At 46.9% G+C, this 13460-nt stretch overlaps 1 protein-coding gene across 2 annotated transcripts in view; it reads left to right on the top strand.

Moving 5' to 3' along the window:
* Positions 1–13422, top strand: part of Pou2f3 (POU class 2 homeobox 3) — a 79572-nt gene extending 66150 nt beyond the window's left edge. For both annotated transcript variants that reach the window (XM_074066529.1, XM_074066530.1), the window contains exons 9-13: positions 1012–1148; positions 2787–2948; positions 8920–8986; positions 10500–10632; positions 12207–13422. In XM_074066529.1, coding sequence (XP_073922630.1) covers positions 1012–1148; positions 2787–2948; positions 8920–8986; positions 10500–10632; positions 12207–12246 — 539 coding nt within the window. In that variant the 3' untranslated portion in view covers positions 12247–13422. The remainder of the gene's footprint in view (positions 1–1011; positions 1149–2786; positions 2949–8919; positions 8987–10499; positions 10633–12206) is intronic.
* Positions 13423–13460: the final 38 nt, after the last annotated feature.

Genomic DNA, 13460 nt, shown 5'->3' with positions numbered 1-13460 from the left:
GAGGTCATGGGCAGGAGAATTCGATCAGGATCCAGTCCTGCCAGGAGGTCAAAGGGACAGGTCAAAGGCCAAGTGTTTGGAGTGACGAGGTAGGGCCAGGCAATTTTTTGTTGTTGGAGGCTGGCCTGTCCAGCAACATCCCTGGGCTCTACCCACTAGCTGTCAGTAGCCCTTGCCATCCCAGTTGAGACACCCCCAAATGTCTCCAGACATTGCCCGGTGTCCCCACAGGAGTGATGGAGGTGCAGAGCAGCCCCTGGTTGAAAAACCCTGGCCTAGGTGGAAAAGGAAGGAGTGAGTCCATGTTCAGTGCCAGGCTTTGTTCAGTGGACATGTGAGGGTTAGCCATTACTTGTGGAAGGGGTAGGAAGGGCAGGGTTGACAGCCAGGGCTGTGGCCCTCACAGAAGGCCCTCCATGTGGAAGCATGGAAGGAGTAAGGAAGACCCCTCCCTGACAGGCTGTCCCTGAAGCACTGAAGTAGAATGAATGCTCAGAATGTTCTAGCACACTTGGGAAAGACCCTCTTGGGTCATTCTGGTGTGACCCCCCCCCCACCTTCCTGAAGTAGGTCCCTCCTACCCACCCTGCAGCCTGCACATGCACTGATGGACAACAAATGGCTTCAGCACCAGTATTCTGCCACTGAGTGCCAAGGCCTTGGGTCAGATTGTCATTCCCGTTGTACTGGGTACTCACATATTCAAAACAGGCCCAGAGCCCGACTCACAGGAGCTCTGCCTGCACCACTCACCCCCACACATGCCGCCCCCAGAGCCATGACCACAGACACTGGAGACTCTGCAGTGGGAGGCCTGGAGGACCTTTGCCCAGAGCAGCAAGGAGAAGCAGGACTGGGTCAGTTCTGGATCCCCTGGTGGGGGAGGGAGCTGGCCCTGAGAAACGCCACTGCAGGACCCCCAGAAAAGGGCTATTAGACCTGAGGTCTGTTATGGAGGCCAGACTGGCCACTTGTCCCCTTCTCTGAGCCTCCTGTCTCCTTCACCTCCAGAGTCCTCCCCGTCAGACCCTTCCGCCAGCACACCCAGCACTTACCCCACCCTCAGCGAAGTGTTTGGCAGGAAGAGGAAGAAACGGACCAGCATCGAGACCAACATCCGCCTGACTCTGGAGAAGAGATTTCAAGATGTGAGTGGCTCCCTTGGGTGGGAGCAGGGGGGTGGCCTTGCTCAGGTGGGTGAGCAGGCATCACATAGCCACGAGGCCAGGCCCAGTGCAGGCCTCTGGGCACCCTCTCCCTGACTTAGAAATGGCCAGAAGCCAAGTCACCCTCCCTCTCCAGATGCCCAGGAATTTTAGTTGAGGCTGCCCCTCTAAGGTTCTAGAAACTTCTTCCCCTGCCTGAGCCTTCTTGGTCTGACTTTTATTTGGGGCCTATTATCCCTCTCACTGGAAGATTTATTATCATTATTATTATTATTATTATTTTCAGTTCTGAAGTTTGAACTCAGGGTCTACACCTTGAGCCACTCCACCAGCCCTTTTTTGTGAAGGTTTTTTTTCAGGTAGTATCTCAGGAACTATTTGCTGAGGCTGTCTTGGAACTGCGATCCTCCTGATCTCTGCTCTCTGAGTAACTAGGATTTCAGGTGTGAGCCACTGGAGCCCAGCTTTCACTGGGAAATTTAAAGAACTGAATATTCAGTCCCAGAACAGAGTGTATTTCTGTATCTAGTTCAGGCAAAGAGAGCAGCGCCAGGGTATTGTACATAAATTCTCTATCTTTTTTGAGGTAAATTTTGCTTTTCAAGTTAAAAATGTAATAAATGCTCATTGTAAACAATTTGGAAAATACAGGGAGAGAAGTAGAAAGTAAAAAGAATCCACCTGCAATGCCATCTGAATGCATTTCTCTTACTTCTTTTTTCCATGCACATTTAAATGCTTGTGATACTATTGTGTGCTTGTGATCATATTGTACATGTTTCTGAACTTGTGGCAAAAGTATATTCCAGTGTGTGGAAGCTGTGAGCCCTGGGGGAGCTGGGAAAGAGAAGAGGAAAACCCAGGAGAGAACTAAAGAGCTTCTAGTCAGGATTCCTCAGGTACCAGTCTCCAGAGCCTCCCTTAGTATGAGGCCCAGGGCTGGTCCAGCCTCGCAAGCCCTGGCCCTCCGGGGATCCCCCAGTACATCCACCTCAGTGACTTGATGGCTCATCTCGCTGATAGGACAACAGGAACTGACTTTCCCTTCTTTTTAGGTTTCTCTGAGTAGCATGGATTAAGGGAGGGTACAGGAGTATGGAGAAAGCTGCTCAAGTCAAACCGGGTTTCAGGGGACAGAACAAAGGAGTGACAACTTCATATTACACACAGCTCTCCTGCAGACTTAACAAGCCTGAGAGTTTTAGCTTCCTCATTTCCTAGGAAGACATGTCAAGGGAGAAGGAAAGGACTCAAGGAACCTCATGTGCCAGGGTATCTGCCTGCCCTGCCCTGCATAACTCAGCCAAGGGTCCTGCTCTTCAGAACAGTTCCTGAGGGAGGGAAGGTGAGAAGGGACTCACCTCTATGGGATCTCTTCTGTGCCAGCAATTTACACACATTTTCTCACATCATCCTAACAGTAATCCTACACTGTTCTCTCATTTCAAAGCTAATAAGACTACAGCCCAGAGGATAAGAGAGTTCTTAAAGTCACACAGTATGTATCTGGTGAAGTCAGTATTCCATCCTAGGTCTTAGTCTAAATCTTTTGATCCATGTATTGTTCGATCCTGCTTCTTTGGAACACTCTGCACACACTCTGTCCCTTTGTCCCGGCAGAACCCCAAACCCAGTTCAGAAGAGATCTCCATGATTGCAGAGCAGTTGTCCATGGAGAAGGAGGTAGTGAGGGTCTGGTTCTGCAACCGACGCCAAAAAGAGAAGCGAATCAACTGCCCTGTGGCTACACCCATCAAGTCACCCATCTACAACTCCCGGCTGGTGAGTGGCCAGGAGCCAAACTGCCTGCTGGGCACTGGGGAGACATGATTCCTGGGGGGCAGAGTCTCCTCTTCCTTGAGAGTGGTAGTCAGGGGAGAGGGGCAGACACACATATAGATAAGCAAATAGATGTTGTACATAAAATATATATACTATAAGGAAGACTAAAGAAGGGTAAGGGACCAGTATGGCAGTACACATCTGTAATCCCAGCACTTGGGAGTTAGAGGCAAGAGGATTGTGTGTTTGATAAAGGCCACCCTTGGCTACATAGTAAGAACCTGGCTTCCAAACAAAAAGAGCAAGAAATAGGGGGAGGAAGAAGAAAAGAAGAAAAAGAGATGGTGTAAGGGGAAAGAAAATGAGAGTGGGGAGAATGCTTTTCATTTATATTTTATCTTATTTTATTTTTGGCAGTACTGGGGTTTGAACTTAGGGCCTTGGACTTGCTTAGTAAGCACTCTACCACTTGAGCCATGCCCCCGGCTCAGGAATGTTTTTTTAATAGGAAGGTCAGAGAGCACCTCTCTGATTAGGTGGAATTTGAGCAGAGATCTAAAAGTCGTAAGAATAGTAAAAATAAAGAAAAAAAAGTCATAAGAAAGGACCTGTCATACTAGCTACTCAGGAGGCAGAGATCAGGAAGGTCTCAGTTCGAGGCCAGCTCCAGGGCAAATAGTTCTGGAGACCCTATATCAAAATACCCCACACAAAAAAGGGAAGTGGCTTAAGTTGTAGAGCACCTGCCTAGCAAGCATGAAGCCCTGAGTTCAAATCCCAGTCCCACCAAAAAGCAAGCCAAACAATCCAAACAAACCCAGTACCACCAAAAAAAAGGGGAAAAAAATCATAATAATGAAATATGTGCATATCTGGTGGAAAGAGTGTTTCAGGCAGAGGGACCAGCAAGTGAAAAAACCCAGTATGTTTGAGGAACAGCAAGGAAACCCTGCATGGCAGGGGCAAGAAGTAGATGAAGTCAGAGAAGTTAAAGGGAGTAGTCTCTCCAAGGTTTTGGAGTCCATCAAGAGGACCTGGAAGTTTAGTTTGACTAAAATGAGAAGCTGCTGGAGAGCTCTAGACATAGAAGTCTAAGCTGAATGACATGAGCAGCTGTGATAATTCAAATAGAAGCAGGAGGACAGCTAGGAGAATTACAGTCATCAGGCTGAGAGTGGGCTAGGATGGTAACCATGGTAATGAGAGTGAGATGTAGTTGGGTTCTGGATATACTTCAACTGTGGAGTCAGTCAATAGGATGTGCTGATGGCTCGGCTATGGAATAAGAGGAATGAAGCAAAGAGGACTTCACATGTGTTAGAAACAGAGCAACTGGCTAGAAGGCACTGCTGCTTTTTTTGAGATAATGAAGATTATAGAAGAGGAGGCTTGGGTGACAAAGAAACTGAAGGATGTGGTGCTGGCCATATAAAGATGGGCATGCCTACTAGGCGTCCAAGAGGAAGTGTCAAGTGGGGGTAAAGTCTGTAACTCTGGTGTACAAGGGAGATGCCAGAGCTAGGAATAATTTGGAATTCTAGGCAGACATGGAGGTTTGGGAGTAGAAAGTATCTTCTTCCAGGGAGAGATGGGACCTGGAGGGTGGGGGTGGAACGTTCTTCCTCTTTGGGAAGGGGATGGTTGAAGGCATGCCTTCCAGTCACCCAGCATTCTAGAATTGTTGAAATCCAGCCTTGTAAGGGTGAGACATAGTGGTTTTATAAAAAGTACACCACTGTTGATTTTCACCAAACATCTATTGACCATTCTACTCTATATTGTTTTTGTGCCAAGTGCTGGGGATACAAAAATAAATACCAGTGTTTCCTGTTCCAGAGGACCTCGCTGCCTAGCAGAAGAGACAGACAAATAAATAAATGATAAACAATATGATTAATTCTCTAGGAGAACTTAGGAGCAGTAGCTAACACACCCAGGGAGGTAGGGGTTAGGAAGCCTTCCCTAAGGAGATCATTAATAACTGAGCTAAGCCTACAAGGACAAGGAGCGAGAGGCAAATAAGAGTGAGGTGGAACTCTCACCAGGGGCAAGTGTGAGAACTGTGCATGGAGCAGGGAAAATAGGTGGCATATCATGGAACTTCAGGGGCTTCTGCGTGGAAGAATGACGAAAGATGAGGCTGGACCGATGAGCCAGGGGAAGAAAGGAGGGTGTGTGGTGCCAAGGAAGTGAAGGCTCATGGGAATTATCAAAGGACTTTGGTCAGGGCATTGGTGTGATCAGATTTGCTTTTTTAGAGTGATTGCTCTAGCCTCAGGATAAAGGGCGGCTTGAGAGGTACAAGATTGTTTGCATTACTTTTCTATAGTTATTAAGTTGAGAAATAATGAGGAAGAAACAAAGCCACATGGTAAGAAAGATGGAATGGGAAAATTCAAGAGATAACTAGAAGGTCTTGGTTAATAAACTCAAAGCTGGCTGGGGACAGGGAGAGCAATGGAAGGAAGGTGACTGAGCATATGGTCTGGGCTGATAGCACCATGTATGGAATGAGCAAATGGGAGGAATTGGTATTATTAAGTTCTTCCTTTTTCTTTTCTTTTCTTCTTTTTTTGGAGGGGGCAGTACTAGTAATTAAACTCAAGGCCTCACGCTTGCTAGGCAAGCACTCTTAACACTAGAACCAGTCCTTTTGTTTTTAGTTTGTTTTTCAGATAGGGTCTCACACTTTTCCTGAGACAAAAGCTTGCTCAGATTGTAATCCTCCCATCTGCCTCCTAAGTAGCTGGGATTACAGATCTGTAATACCATTCCCAGCTTGTTTTTGAGAGAAAGTCTCACTAACTTTGTCTTGACCAACCTGGAAATGCAACACTCCTATCTCTGCCTCCCAAGTGACTGGAATTATAAGTATGCAGCTCCACACTGGGCTAATGCTGCAGAGTTTTTTGTTTTGTGGTCCTGGGGTTTGAACTCAGGGCTTTGTTCTTGCTAGGTAGGCACTCTACCACCTGAGCTACATCTCTAGCCCTATGATTTCAATTCTTTATACCATGATGATATGCAGTGAGGCTTGTGGGACAAAGTAGGAATGGCCCTAGGCACTTGGCATGATAGGTCTGGAGGTTAGAAGAGAAGCTGGATGGAGACATGGATTGGGGAGTCACAGCCTACAGGCACTGATGGAAATCCTGGATGAGGAGAAGCTCAGCTGCTGAGTTTGTGCGAAGGAAAGTCTGTATCTAAACCCTGGGGACACCAGTACATAAAAGGAAGAGGATCAAGGGAAGAAACTGAGAAGGCAGAGCTGGGAAAGGCAAGAAACTGCAACCAAGTAGATGTGAGAGGCGTTGGACAGACAAGATCCTTGTAGGAGTGTTAAGGGAACAGATGAAAGACACTCAAATCTGGGGTCCAGGAGAGCAGAGTCCCTAATTCGTTTGAAGAATAGACTAGGAATTAGTAAGAGTAGCACAGCAGGCAGAAAGAACAGCCTGTGAGAAGGCGTACGATTACAAAACCAGTTGCCTGCGGGGAATCCCACGCAGTTCAGTCTGGCTGGAGCCAAGGGTTTGGGATTAAAAATTAGAGAGGCTGATGACAGCTGGGTCATGATGGGCCTCAGGTGCTACATTACCCTAAAAGCTATGAGGAGACTTTGGACATTTTAAGTTGGAGGCAACACAATAGACATTCATTGTTGCTTCTGTAAATATTCACTGTGTGTTTGGTACTGGGTTACAGGGGTATGTGACACTCATGTGACCTCTTCTTGCAGTCTAGCAGGGAAAACAGACTGAATAAAGTGATTTGTGATGAGCTTCAGAGAAGATGCGTGGATATTCAAGGGACCTAGCATAGTCCAAGTTGTCAAAGGCTTCCCTGAGAAATATTGAAACTGAGCCCAGAAAAATGGATGTCACCAGTGACATGAATGGGGACAATAAGTTGAAGAGGGGGCAGGCAGGAGCAAGTGTAGGGAAGAACATTCTAGGCACAGGAAACAGTGTGTGCAAAGACTGTGAGGCTGGTGGAGGTGGGAAGAGGCTGGGGTGGGGTGGAAGTCAGGTGTGACGGTGTGAGTGAAGAGGCTGCAGTGGTAGGGTGCTGTAAGCCACGTTAAGGAATTTGGTCCTTGCCAAAAGAGCTTCGGAATCTTTAAAGATGGGGCTTTGGTTAGGTAGGGGGCAGGCTCTCACACTGGTTCACTTGCCACACAGGACAGCAGCATGGGGAAAGATGGCAAAGGAGACTCATTCATTATCACCGTTCCTTCAGCAACCATGTCCTGAGTACCTGCAAAGTCCCAGGCATGATGGAATAGAGCAGAGAATGTATAGGTGGCATCCTGCCTCACAAAGGCTGCAGCCTAGAGGGGGAGAAAGGCATGAAGTAAATAGGTGCACTACTACTTGGGATGTCATAAAGGAAGGGAATGGAAAGCATTTTCTGATCCTGTCTTTTCCTTAGGTCCCAACAGGATGAGGACTGGTGTCTTCTGTTTCTGCTATGAAACAAACTCCCAGATATCTAGTTAATTTACAACAATAACAAAGGCAAAATGGTGTCGACAAGTGTGGGTGCCATTTTGCTACCATATATACCAAAAATAAAAAACAGGGAACAGATATATGGTGTTTGCATATGCACAGCCTGTCCTCAGAAGGAAACAGAAAGAGCTGGTCACAGTGACTACATACATTATTATTTATTTGAAAACAACAACAAATTTCTTGGGTGTGGCAGCAGGCAAGGGAGGGGAGGAGGAAAGGAAATGATTGATAATATCTCCCTCCACTCTGCTACCCTCCCAAACTGCGCCCCACACCCATCTCCACCCTTCACGGGGGCCCCCAGCTTACTGAGGAGGCTCATTGTAAAAGAAGCGAGAACCATTACTGATTAATTAGAGAACGAGAGCATGCTCTGGCCTGTTAGGAGGGGATGTTCCAAATGGAAGACAGGAGGAGTATCAGATCACAGGTCCTCGAGCACCAAACGCCGTTCAGAGCTTCCCGTGTTGGCAGGAGAAGAATAAGGGAGTGAAAGTATACAGATTTCAGCTCAAAAGAAAGAAGTAAAAAGCATATAGAGATAGCTAGACCAAAATCCATGACTTTTTCCTTCTGGGAAGGAGAGAACTAGTATTTAATAAGCCTGAGTTCTTTGCTAGCCATTGGATTGGAAGTTTTATGGACATCTAGTTAGATCTTAATTTAAAAAAAATATCAGGGAGGTCTTGCTGCTGTTTTACAGATGAGAAAACCAAATTTCCATGGGGTTGGTTAACTTGCCCAAAGTCATGTAGACCGTGAATGATGGGGCTCTCACATCCAGATCTGTCTGCTTTTTTTTTTCTTTTTTTTTTAATTACATCTTGTTCTAGGCTGTTTTAGGATAGAAATAGTGAGGGGGAGGCTCCTGAACAGCATGGGAAGTTAAAGTCAATTATCTTCCGTCTCTTTCGAGTCTCAGAGTTGATGATGCTATGAGTCTCCAAGGAAAAAGCAAAAAGCTCCAGAGATCATTGTTCAGGTCTCTGGAAAGTCCATGGTCCATCCACCAGGGTGGGAAGGCAAAGTTTCTAGGGCTGGCACTCTGCTGCCCTGAGAACAACTGGGTTCTTTCAGGAAGAGAAAAATGGCTGAAAATGAGGCATTTTGAGCAGAGCTTCAAAATCTTGCTCCTTTCTTCACCAGGGTACTTGGACAAGGCAGCCTAACGCCTAGAAGTGCCAATGAAACCTTGCCAGGGGCCCTGCAGGGAGGGGAGGGCCTGGTATCTGTACTAGGGAACTTCCGGGGCAGACCGGAAGTAGAGCTGTATGACTGTATGTGATGCAGAGGCCTTCCCGTGAAACAGAGGATGGAATGAAATTTAGGGGAGGAGGAAGTGATCAAGGAAGCCAAGCCCCCATCTCTGCAGTCTGGGGCCCAGCATCTTGGAAGAAGGACCTGAGGTTGGAGGAGGGAGCGGGAATGGACGTTTACAAGTATCTCTTACCTTTCAGGTCTCTCCCTCAGGGTCTCTGGGCCCCCTCTCTGTCCCTCCTGTCCACAGCACCATGCCCGGAGCAGGTGAGTTTTAAAATGAAGATTCTGGAAGTGGTGGCATGGCTCAAGTGGTGGAGCGCCTGCCTAGCAAGTACAAGGCCCTGATTTCAAACCCCAGCACAATCAAAAAAAAAACCCAACTAGATAAAAATAAATAAAATGAAGTTTCTAGATAGCACCAGAATTCCCTTAAATGATGGATTTTGGAACTAAAATGGACCTACCTAAGTCTGCATGTCCTCACTGTATTTTAAAGGCATTAAAGTCTGTGCTGGGGCCCAGCACTGATGGCTACTCAGAAGGCAGAAAGCAAGAGGATCTCAGTTCGAAAGCCAGATTGGGGGAAAAAAAATTCGCAAGACCCTATCTTGAAAATACTCAACACACACACACACACACACACACACACACACACACAAAAGGGCTGGTGGACTTGCTCAAGTGGTAGAGCGCCTAGCAAGTGTGAGGCCCTGAGTTCAAACCCCAGTATCATGCAAAAAAAAAAAAAAATCTATGCTGGAAAAACAGGGTTCCATGATCAAGTAAGTTTAGGAAATGCTGGATCAGCAAAATTTAAACATATGTGTATTTGGTTTTTGTTTTGCTTTAATTGCAGCACTCCTCAGCACTCAAGGATGTAATAGGTTCCAAAAGGCTAAGGGAAGGCGGAGTTTTTCAAACTAATTTCTGCAGGACTCTATTTTTCAAAAAGTACCTGTAGCATTTGAAAGAACAAAATAAGGTAACCATATGCTCAGCTGTGCCCAGGGCAGCTTCAGCAGCTGCCTCATGTGCTGATGTAATTGTCAGTATGCTCTCTGACATTTTTAAAAGCACCATAGTTTGGAAGATAAAATATATGTCACCCTATCCATGGAACACGGTTCAGAAATTCAAACATGAACATTCTAATTAGTCCAAACCTGCCATTTTACAGAGGATGAAAATGAGTGTTGGGGAAGAGAAGCAAGCCAACACAGGCTACAATGGCTAGGGACCAAGATGAGACTTGGTCCCCTCACTCCTGATCAGCGTTCTCTTAGGGAGAAAGCATGACTTCCCATTGTGGTCAGAGAACTAGAGAGGCTGGCAATCTTTAACGATGCTCTTGGTTCTCTTTCTCCCTCTGCATTTTTCTTTCTTTCCTCTTCCTTTCCTAAGCTTTGTATTTTTGCTCTTCTCCTGCCTCTTGGTCTGGGGCTACAAAGGCCCAGCCCAGGGTGTGTCCTGGAGTAGGATGATTTTGGCATCTGTCCTTGCCTTTGGCAAGTCTTGGACTTGCAGAACCAGCCACACTGCTCCCAAGGGCCTGGGCTGCAGAGTGTTTGCCATGAGATCCCTGCTGGGGATGGGCTGGCGGGTGGACGTTGATGCTAACGCGGGTACGAGGTGGGCAGATGGGTGGAAGGGGGCAGGGAGAGGGTGAACTCCCTTTGGGGTTACACCAGGAAATCAAGTGTTGGAAGGACCATGTCACGAGGTCCCTGGACCCAGCAGCATTATTTTTCCTCTTGTTTTTGCCTTTCCTTGTCCTCAGTAACGTCATCCTGTTCCCCTGGGAACAACAGCAGGCCTTCGTCTCCTGGCTCAGGACTCCAGGCCAGCAGTCCCACTGCATCTCAAAATAACTCCAAAGTAGCGATGAACTCTTCCAGCTTTAACTCCTCAGGGTAAGGTGGAGGGGCATGCAGAGGCATCCAGCAGGCCCCTGGCCTGTGAGGACTTGGGCCAGTGCCTTGGGACAGAGAGTTTGTCATAAGGCTGGAAAAGGGGACTGGGTGGCAGGGAGAGAATAGAGTAGAGAGCCAGACTAGACTGTATCCCTAGGGAGTGGGGATTCAGAAAAGAAGCTGCAGCTAGTGAGAGGTCCTGGCAAGTAGCTGATGTCAACAAAGCTAAAATTTCCATCCTCACTTCGACAGTGGAAATTTCCAATGCTCCTATCAGAAAAGACCAGGTCCTTTGCTGGGCTTCAGAATGCTTCACTCCATGCCAGGAACCCGCTTCTCAGGATGTTCTGACTTGAGCTGAGAGCTTAGCACAAACAACCCCTTGGGCTTCAGGTGTGGCTGACATAGGAAAACAGAGAAGAGGTGACTTCTCCCACCCCACGTGGGGTGCAATGGGGGAAGGTAGCCTCCTGGGGCCTTAGTTCTCCACCCAAAGAAGCTACTCTAAAAGTGTTCTCAGAGTGGATGCCATAAGAGTCTGCCCTGATTCAGACAAGAGAGAGAGTTGAAAATTGGATGATAGCCAGGCCTGGTGGTGTGCACACCTGTAATCCTAACTCAGGAGGCTGAGACAGGAGGATCTGGAGTTCAAGGCTAGCCTGGGCTACTTAAGGAGACCTTGTCACAAACAAAAACAAAAAACAAACAAAAAAGTTGGGCAATACATTATGCACTTGATTCCACTTGTCCAAATCCAGGCAGTTCAGCAAGGCAGCCAGCTTTTACTGGTCAATTTTTGCATACACCAGAAAGTTGAAATTCCTCTTTTGAGAGGGAGAGAGAGAATGAAGGAGGGAGGGAAGGAATAAGGTAGGAACAGGGACAGAGAGAGAGAGAGAGAGAGAACACAAACATGAATTATTAGTAGCTTCAAAAAATTGTTTTGAAGACACGCATGGTGGTGTACACATATAGGTAGGAGGATAACAGCCTGAGGCCAGCCCCCTCAGGAAAAAGCACAAGATTCTATCTGAAAAATAACTAAAGCAAAAAAGGGCTAGGCATGGCTTAAGTGGTATAGTACTTGCCCTGAGTTCAAAACCCCAGTACTACTGGGCACCAGTGGCTCATGCCTGTAATCCTAGCTACTTGAGAAGCAGCGATCAGGAGGACTGAGGTTTGAGGCCAGCCTGGGCAAATAGTTTGTGAGACCCTATCTGGGAAATACCCAATACAAAAAGGACTGGCAGAGTGGCTCAAGTGGTAGAGCACCTGCCTAGTAAACGTGAGGTCCTGAGTTCACACCCCAGTACTGCTAAAAAAATAAAACAAAACCAAACCTAGTACTGCCAAAAAATTGTTTTGAGATATAATTCATGTACCATAAAATTCCCCATTTTAAAGTGTCCAATGCAGTGATTTTTCATATATTCACAAGGTTGCTCAACCATCTATCACCATTCTAACCCCAGAATGCTAACATCACCCCTAAATGAGCCCCTTTACCTATCAGCAGGCCCATCATTCCCTATCGCCTTCATAACTTTGGGGTTTGGCCTATTTCTTCCTTCCAGATCTTGGTATCGATGGAATCATCCCACCTACCTCCACTGAGACCAAAAAGTTCCTCCTACTCCACCTGGCTTGTGTTCCCCGCTGGGAAGAAGGGAACCATGCCTTCTGTGTATGGACAGATTGCGTTCGGAGGAGTGGAAGAAGAGCCCACTCTTGCTTTCTCCAGGAGCCAGGGCCTCCAGAGAGCCAAACTGTGATTGAACCATGTGCTGACTCCTAATGCTGTTGAAATACCCCCCACCCCCACCCCTGGAGTTTCCCACGTTCATCTTCCTGGCCTGTGCCCTATCTTCTAGCTCTGAATGGTGGCTTAGTCTCTCAGAGAAAGGACTTCCTGCCATTATTCTCCAACTCAGCTATGGGCTTCTGGGGACAGCCATTTGCCTGGTGTGCCACACAACCAGAAGAGGAGAGAACGGTTTAACTCTGAACTTAGCCACAATCCCGAACTGGAAGGATTGGAATCAGATGTCTTCATCAAAGCCTTGATGTTTCCTCTGTCCGGCAGTTTTCCCACTGAATCTTCATTTCACCCGTTTTCTTTGTAACATCACCCCCTTTCCTAGAGGCACATTGGTTCATTCTTGCTGTCTCAAAGTTCTTTCCACTTTATAGGCCTTTCCAGTCTGCTGGCGTCCCTTGGGCACGTTGCTCCGCCCGCTGGTGCTCTTCTGTTTGTTCAAATCAGAGTTCAAGAGCAATTGTCCTTTCTCTCCCTCCTTGTCCCATCCTGTCTCTTTCCTCCTGGCTGCAGAAAAGGAAGAGCCCAAGAGCAAACACGCAGTGATGCTGGCAGCCTACCTGTACATGGTCCTTTCCTGTTTTGTGTTTCTCCTGAAGTGGAATCTTCCAGCAAAATGTTTAACTCAGGTGTGAATTTTGAAGACGTCTCTGTAATATATCTTCTCTTAAAAAAAAAAAAAAAAAAGAAAAATACCAAAGTGTGAAATATTTCCAGAGTTCTACATGGGCTAAGAATTTTGGGGGGGACATTGTCTCTAGTCTCCTTTGTTGTGGGCCAGTGTGTAGAGCTGTAACATGAATCCATCCCCAAAATGGTTACTCTTTTTTTTTTTTTTTAAGACTGCATATCCAGGAAACTGTTGAGATACAAAGGAAACTCTCTGTTTCTAAGTGAATTTGTACAGTAATGATATAAACCATCTCACGGTTGATAAGAAGAGGTTTAGATGACCATTCTGTGCCTTGTGTGTGTGTGGGGGGGAGGGATGTGAGTGCATATAACAAAACAG

This window comes from Castor canadensis, chromosome 2 (genome assembly GCF_047511655.1).
Source record: "Castor canadensis chromosome 2, mCasCan1.hap1v2, whole genome shotgun sequence".
Taxonomy (NCBI): domain Eukaryota; kingdom Metazoa; phylum Chordata; class Mammalia; order Rodentia; family Castoridae; genus Castor; species Castor canadensis.
Note: the sequence above shows the minus strand (reverse complement) of the source record. Positions and strands in the feature narration are given on the sequence as shown.